Genomic DNA, 8256 nt, shown 5'->3' with positions numbered 1-8256 from the left:
GCTTACCTTGAGGCCGGTCTTCGGGGGCTTTACCGAGGGGGCGCGCTGCAGCGGCTCAAGGGTGCGTTGTGCCTGCTGCGGGGCGCCTGGCTCCCTCTCCTGGCTGGGAGGGGGGAGAAAGAAAGACCTCCATTCAAGCACGTGGAGTGTCTTTGAGCTTCTCCACTGCTGTCGGCCTGCCGGCCCTCTAGTGGCTGCTGTGAGCCAGTGCAGCTGCTTGCTCACGAGCTCCCCCGGTGGCCAAGCCTGTATTGCAGCTTCTTTGTCCTTCAGTGGCTAGGCCTAATCAGCGCCACCTGCTGGTTGGCCTGCGTAGTGCACCAATAATTAATTAATTAAAAACAATTCAATAAGTTTCCCCCCCCCCTGATTTAATTGAAGTGCCTTTTGTTCCACCAGCAGCCTAAGCAAAGAGGTGCCTCTGCTACATGGGCCTGGTCTGACTGTCTGCCTCTGTAGTCCAGCCGGTGGAGGCGCTTTGAATTTACAATTCTTAGTATATCGTTTGGGTTAATTGTGTTTGTTCCTTAGTGCCTTTTGGGCACTTATTGGTTAGTTGCTGGTCATTTAGGTATTTCTTGTGGTACACAAAAAAATAAATAAATAAATAAATAAATAAATAATAATAAAAAAATAACACTGCTTCTCGTGGAGGGTGTTCGGCCGGTTATCTCCAACACCCTTCGCAGGGTCATAACATTCATTAGTTTCAATACTCTCAGGGTAGTGCGTGACTCTTATCTGTCTCTGATCTAGCAGGTATGGCTCCAAAGAAGGCCTCAGCCCGCCCCGGCATGTCGTCCACCGCAAAACGGCCTATTAGAGGTCCTTCTCAGGCGCTTCGCTCGCCTGCTTCGAGTCAGCCAGTGGGTCGGGTGCAGTCCCTGGTGGCTAGCATGGCCGGCGATCCTGCAGCCTTGTCGCGCTTTGCGGCACAAATGGACGGTTTTCTCCAACAATGTTCCAGTCAGCCTTCCACGTCTGCAGGGCCGCCTCGCCCAGTGGGGGCGTCGTCACCAAGTGTGTCATCTTCTAGCGAGGATGGGAGAGAAGAATTATCGGCTGGAGGAGGGGTTAACGATTCCCAGTTAACCCAGCCCCATTACTTACCTGCTGTTCACGGTCGGGGACGGAGGTCGCGCCTTTCCTCCCGGAGAGCTTCCGGAGGAAGGGCCCCTTTGCTGCCTTCCTCCCGCCGGGGGGGGAACGTGACGCCTTCGGTAGAGGCCCCGACTACCTCAGGCCGCGCACGTGTTGTTTCTTCTTCGTCAGCCCCAGGTCCTTCACGGCCGAATGGTGATTCTGAGTCTTCTGCCGAGGACAGCTTACCAGTTCCGGCCAGGAAATCTTCGGGCGGAAAGCGTCACCGCAGGAGATCTTCCCGGAGGCGTGCAAAGCGAAGGAAGGATGACTCTTCCACTTCTTATACTGGTACGTCATCTTCTAGTTCCGATGATGAGACCGGTAAGTCCCTGGAGCTGTATTGGGGTTTTGGGGAGGCGGCTTCTGGGCTTCCTAGGTGGGCTTGGGAGCGTAGGTCCAATTCGCATCGGGCCAGATATGGTGCCGTTCAAGAGTGTAGGGATGGTGTTTTGATACCTGACGTTAAGGTTTCTACCAATTCTGCTAGGGATGTCATCCCTGGTTCGCATCTGCCATCGAAGTTAAGGTCCAGAATACTGAATGGCCGTTACGTGGATATGTTTAAGTTGGCTCCTCCTTCGGAGGATCAGGAGAAGGGTAGCTCTGCCAAGAGACGCCATGGTGCTTCCACTCCGGACAGAACTTTCGAGCTTTGGCTTGATTGTTTCCAGGTGTTTGCTGGAGTGGTTGTGGCAGCTTACCCTCGGAGATCTCTTCATTTATTGGTTTATCAGTCCATTGTTCGCACTGCATTCACCAGTGCTGGAGAGAAAGCTGCGATAAAATACGATGAGAACTTTAGGCGCCGTGCGGCCAGGATTCCATCCGCCCGATGGGATCGTAAAGATCTTGACGTGTGGACCACCTATGTGGCTCCACGCATCGAGAAAAAGTTGCCAGAACAACAGAAGGCTAGGTTTGGGGCTCCGAGAGCCGGGCGTCGCTTACTCTGTTGGGACTTCAACAAGGGCTCCTGTCAGCGCCCGGGGTGCAAATTTGCACACATGTGCGAGAGGTGCAATGGATTACATCCCGCTTCCTCTTGTTATGCGGGCCGGCGGCCCTTTCGTGGGGGGAAAGGGGGATCTCAACAGGCCCCCAAGCCCACAACCCCCTCCGCAGCTTCAGGAGCGGGAAAATAACACGTTGATTTCCTTAGCCTATACTCCTGTCCGCCTGCAGGCATTGCAGTTCTGGTTGCAGTCTTATCCCAATAGGGACGCTGCATGTTATTTGAACGATGGTTTTTCCCTAGGTTTTCGGATTCCAGTGTCCGTGACCCCCGTTGCACGGAACCCTGCTAACCAAAAATCAGTTCGTGAACTACCTCAGGTGGCTCGCAAGAAGATAGCAAAGGAAGTGGCCATACAGCGTATGGCTGGTCCTTTTGACACCCCCCCTTTTCACAACTTGCATGTATCCCCTTTGGGTATAGTGCCAAAGAAAGCGCCGGGTGAATTTCGTTTAATTCATAATTTGTCCCACCCCGCGGGCACGTCAGTCAATGATGCGATTCCTCCGGAGCTCTGCTCCGTGAAATACGCATCTCTTGATCAAGCGATCAGGATGATTCGAAAAATTGGTCACGCTGCCTTATTGGCAAAATGCGACATCGAGTCGGCATTTCGCTTGTTGCCAGTTCACCCGGAAGATTTTTGGTTGTTAGGTTTTCAGTTTGAGGGCAAGTATTATTTTGACAAAGCTATGCCTATGGGTTGTTCGATCGCCTGTGCCGCCTTTGAATCTTTTAGCACCTTTTTGGAGTGGGCCCTCAAAGAAAAAACTGGTTTGGGCGGAGTCACTCATTATTTGGATGATTTTTTATTGGCCTCGGCGTGTGATACTGGGGAGTGCTCGGTACTCCTCCAAGCCTTCGCTGACCTCACCCAGGAATTGGGGGTTCCTCTGGCCGCAGACAAGACTGAGGGTCCTTCGACTCGGCTTACTTACCTGGGTATCCTTCTGGATACTGTCTCTCAAACTTCCAGCTTGCCAAGGGACAAGCTGGTAGCCTTGAAGAAGGTGATAGAGGAGTTACTCCCATTGAGGAAGGTGTCTTTGAGGCAGCTACAATCGCTTTTGGGACACTTGAATTTCGCTTGTAAAGTAGTGGCGCCGGGGCGCCCCTTTTGTTCTCGTTTGGCCAGGCTCACGGCAGGGTTGAAGGCCCCGCATCATCGGGTGCGCCTCTCTAAAGAGGTAAAAATCGACCTGTCCATTTGGTTGGAGTTCCTGGCGGATTTCAATGGGGTGTCGTTATGGCAGGATACTTTGAACCTGCATAACGACTTCCAGGTGCAGTCGGACGCTGCTGGGTCGCTAGGCTTTGGATTATACTGGAAGGGTCGTTGGTGCGCAAAACATTGGCCGGCAGAATGGATAGGAGGAGAGATTACGCGGGACCTAACTTTTCTCGAGTTCTTTCCCATTGCAGTGGCAGTGCATTTGTGGGTCGAAGAGTTCAGGGACTGCCGTGTCTGCTTCTGGACTGATAACCAGGCAGTGGTGTCAGTGCTGGCCAAGCTGTCGTCACGTTCCCCCAGGGTGTCGGCCCTCTTGCGAGTTTTTGTCTTACATTGTTTACGTTATAACATAGTTTTCTCAGCTCGTTTTATCCCTGGGGTGTCTAACGAAATTGCTGATGCTCTGTCCCGTTTTCAGATGGAGCGGTTCAGACTCCTGGTTCCAGAGGCACGGATACGTCCGGAATATTTCCCGGATCATCTTTGGAACCTTGGCAGCAATTAGTTTTACAGGGAGTAGCGGCATCGGTCTCCCCTTCTACCCTAAGATCATATACGAAAGTTTGGGATGATTTTGTAGCATTTTGGCGGCAGTCTGCCGGCGATGTAAGGGGGCTCCTGCCCACATCGTCGCAGGTGCTACAATATTTAGCACATTTATTTCAACTGGGCAGGGCAGCCAGGACAATTAGGGTGCAAGCTGCCGCTATAGCATTTTTCTGTAAGGTATTCTTTGATAAGGATCCTTGTTCGAAATTCTTAGTACGCAAGGCCTTAGAAGGATGGAGTAGACTCTGTCCTTCCCGGCCAGCAAATAGGCAACCCATAACTTTTGACATGCTGTGCAGAATGCGCAAAAAGCTGCGGTTGGTGTGCTGGTCTGAGTATGAGGCTCGCCTGTTCTCAGCTGCCTTCTCGATCGCCTTTTTCGGTGCCCTAAGAGTGGGTGAAATAGTAGTAGAGAATCAGGAGACTGCACGCCCTCGGGGTCTGTTGATACGGGATGTGCAGTTGTCTCCGGTTGAACTTCAAATCACGATTAGAAGTTCTAAGACCGATCAGAGGGGCAAGGGTGCCCTCATTCGTCTCCCGGCCACGGGTGAAAGGGGCCCCTGCCCCTTAAAAGACGTCAGGAGGTACCTTGCGTTGCGCACCCAAGGAGATGGGCCTTTGCTTATGCATGAGGATGGGTCACCCCTTTCTAGACAACAATTTGCAAAGGTGATGCGAAAGGCGATTTTGGCGAGTGGCGGCGTAGCAACTGACTTTGCTCCCCACTCGTTCAGGATCGGGGCTGCCACGACAGCAGCACACTGGGGATTGTCAGCGGCCAGAATAAAGGAGTTGGGCCGCTGGAAATCGGATGTGTTCAAGGGTTATGTTCGTTAGCACGGTTGTTTACATTGTCTTGTCTATTCATCTCAGGTTCTACGGATGTCCGCATATGGCTGGTGGGACATAGCATCATCCACTGGGCTTGTGTTGCAGCACGGCAGTCGGGATTGGGTCCAGGTCTCGGCCTCCCTCGGCATGTTCATTTATCCTGGCTGTCCAGAAGGGGAATGCGATGGTCGGAGCTGCTGCCTATGATTCGGAGGCAGTTGCAGTTGGAAGGACCCCCATCGGCCATTGTGGTGCAGTTGGGCGAGAACGACCTGGTTTTTTCGGACTGTTTTTCCCTGCGTGCTGCAATTTTGGCGGACTTGGAAGAGCTGCAGGCATTGGTGCCAACAGCTAAACTATTTTGGTCAAGGTGGCTGCAACGGCGTGCTTGGAGGGGCAGTCATTGCCCAGCCGCCACTGAAAGAGCCAGAAGGCGTATTAACTCCGCAGTGTCGCTTAGGATCCTGGAGATGGGCGGAGATGTGATTTTTCATCCTGAGATTTCCTCTCAGGAGCCATCCTTTTTTCGAGTTGATGGCGTGCACCTTTCTGCTTCGGGTAATGAGGCATGGATAGGTGCGGTGGTGTCCAAGCTGAGGTCTTGGTTGGGTCTGTGAGTGGTTTGGCGGTGAGCTGAGGGCTCCATGGCGGTTAGGCATTGGTTAATTGGTTCTTGGAGGGGTAAGTGCCTATCCCTCCAAATGATGCGGAAAGGGAATTCCGTTAAAGGAATCCAGGGGCTTGCCATTCTTTCGTCCTGTCCGTGGAGCCGGGCTTGGGCCGTGCAAGCCCCACCGGAACATGAGGGTGAGAAGTGTTGGATTGATTCCCAGCCTCATTTCTCACCCAATACTTGTTTCCCACGCTGGCTTCTGGTGGTGTCCGGAAGTGCCAGCTCTGTCCTTTGGGGGCAAGGACAGATAGTCGAACCAATGCCTAAGCAACCACTCACAATTTTTGTATTGAATAAAGTTGTGGCCAAAAATTATGCCAAAAACCTTAAACAAAAAATTGAAGTGTGAAGTGTGAATTTTTTGGGGTGGCACTGTGGGACTCAACACGCAAAGCGTGTTCTCACTAGCAGAGAGCACGTGTTGCGGTTGGGGGAACAGGCCACTGTCGCATGACTAGGCAAATTTGTTAGAACCCAAACTCTTATAGGGTTAATTGGGTTGCTGGGGATTTTTGAGTGTTGCAATTCGGAGGAGGGGTCAGAGGATATAAATATAGGAGCTGGACGTTGGGACGGCCTCTTGGCCGTTTTGCACCGGATCACCCGCCCCCCCTCCCTTTTATAGGGTGGTTTATGGTTTCATTGACCTTGCTATTGCCTGTCATGGGGTCGTCCGCCTTGGTGCGGGGGCCTAGTAGGAATTTTGCCATCTGGCTGATTGGCTGGTGCCATTTGGTTTTTGCCTACTACGTAGCAAATCGTCACAACTTGTAAGGTTGGCGGTTAGGCATTGGTTAATTGGTTCTTGGAGGGGTAAGTGCCTATCCCTCCAAATGATGCGGAAAGGGAATTCCGTTAAAGGAATCCAGGGGCTTGCCATTCTTTCGTCCTGTCCGTGGAGCCGGGCTTGGGCCGTGCAAGCCCCACCGGAACATGAGGGTGAGAAGTGTTGGATTGATTCCCAGCCTCATTTCTCACCCAATACTTGTTTCCCACGCTGGCTTCTGGTGGTGTCCGGAAGTGCCAGCTCTGTCCTTTGGGGGCAAGGACAGATAGTCGAACCAATGCCTAAGCAACCACTCACAATTTTTGTATTGAATAAAGTTGTGGCCAAAAATTATGCCAAAAACCTTAAACAAAAAATTGAAGTGTGAAGTGTGAATTTTTTGGGGTGGCACTGTGGGACTCAACACGCAATTATATGTTTTTTGTGTGAGAAGGAAATTGTCCTTGGTTGCATGCATCCCATCCCATAATGTACATTTAATAGCTTACCATCTATCACCCACTCTCTTCATTTATTTCCAAGACACATTCTGATTGTTTTGTTTACTGCTTACTGTGTTTATTATTATTTTCATGGAAAATGTGATGTGATACATTTTGTATGAAGGTCACTGCTTAGATAGTCTCCGTGGATATACTTTATCCAAGCAGCACTGATTTATAATGAACTCATACCAGCCTCATGCTGAGGGGCCCTTCCTCTTCCAGATGGGGGGCCCATTGTAATCTGACATTAGCAATGTGCTGAATAAATAACATAACCCAATGAAATACTTAGCAATCACCGCAGATGGGATAAAGGCCACTGCGTAGTTGCTCAGGCTTATCATTTCATCCAGAGGTTAATGCATTGCCAATAAGCAGGGACACAAATGGCAGTAGAGTGGTGCCGTCACAGGTGGCTCCAGATATGGCAATTGGCAGCGATTGCCTCCCATCCAGCAGTGTAAATATATTCAGGCAAAGCTCTGGAGATCCTATATGCTAATAGCAAACTCGTTCTCCAAGAGGTGAACCTTAGGCAGGCAGAAATGGAACCTTCACTCACCACAGGCAGGTATCAGCAGGCTTGTGCAAACCCCAAGATTTGCAGAAGTACAACAACAACAACAACAACAACAACACCTCTTTAAGAGATGAACCCCTCCCCACTAAGTATTTTGTGAGACCCCAAAGCACGCCAATGTGGACTGGGCATACTCAGTGGCTGTGGAAAATAAGCTGGCTGTTGGAGGGGGCAGATAAAAAACCGGTGTGCATAGGGTCCCACTTCCTTCTACGAATCTGCACTGATTTGGAGACAAAGACTTCCCCAAGGGCATCTGACCACTCTTGCAACAGCATGAGAAAACTGTCCAGCTATGGAGCCCCCACCACACCCCCTTCCAGTTTGACAAATCAATTTCCCCCTTTCCCTCCCATGCAGAGCCAGAAAAAGGAAACACGTGTTAAAAAATTATTCGCCCCATCAGATCAGTCCAGTGGAATAATAGAGGAATAACCTCCAGGCATGTCTGGGGATGGAGAAAGGAAGAGTGGAGCACTTCCCCTCTCTCTCTTAGATGTTTTCTATCAGAACCTGTGTCAGTGTTGGGGATTGTCAGCCTGGGGCTCAGAATCTCTGAAATACGGATGCCGAGTCTGAAAAAGAGCTACCCCAACTAGTGCACACCCTGCTGTGGGATGAATTATCCTGGCTCTGTTACTTCTATGCATGCCTTTTAGCCCCTTGCAGAGCCATGCAAAATGGTCCATTCTCCTGCTGAAGTGGAGAAGCATCCCTGTTGCCAAGGTAACAGGCCTAGGCTGTAGTTGCAGTTTCCTTGTCTCAGGCACCAGTCCAATGCCTAGCCTATGCCAATCCCAGCAGCATATGAAGAACACCTGATCACTGAGCAACTCAAAGAATGCTTCCCTTCTCACCCCCAATTTTGCTGTCCTGTCTCCTCACCCCTCCAGCCCCTTAAGTTTGCAAACTCTGCCCTGGTCCCCCCTTCACACACACCCTAAGTGGGACTGGCTGCTTCT

General features: G+C 51.1%; 1 protein-coding gene across 1 annotated transcript; it reads left to right on the top strand.

The window, feature by feature from the left end:
- Nucleotides 1–761: 761 nt before the first annotated feature.
- Nucleotides 762–6605, top strand: LOC144328093 (uncharacterized). Its single transcript, XM_077930865.1, has 2 exons — nucleotides 762–1431; nucleotides 4812–6605. Exons 1-2 carry the CDS (start codon nucleotides 762–764, stop codon nucleotides 5384–5386), a joined length of 1245 nt encoding a protein of 414 aa, XP_077786991.1. The 3' UTR covers nucleotides 5387–6605.
- Nucleotides 6606–8256: the final 1651 nt, after the last annotated feature.

Source organism: Podarcis muralis, chromosome 6 (assembly GCF_964188315.1).
Source record: "Podarcis muralis chromosome 6, rPodMur119.hap1.1, whole genome shotgun sequence".
In the NCBI taxonomy this organism is placed as follows: domain Eukaryota; kingdom Metazoa; phylum Chordata; class Lepidosauria; order Squamata; family Lacertidae; genus Podarcis; species Podarcis muralis.
This window is presented reverse-complemented; position numbering and strand designations above follow the sequence as displayed.

Excerpts from the sequence above, each read along its gene's own strand:
- LOC144328093 (XM_077930865.1), top strand. The coding sequence starts at position 762 with ATGGCTCCAAAGAAGGCCTCAGCCCGCCCCGGCATGTCGTCCACCGCA. Across the intron at positions 1,432-4,811 it reads CTCTTCCACTTCTTATACTG|GTTCTACGGATGTCCGCATA; the intron begins GTACGTCATCTT and ends TATTCATCTCAG.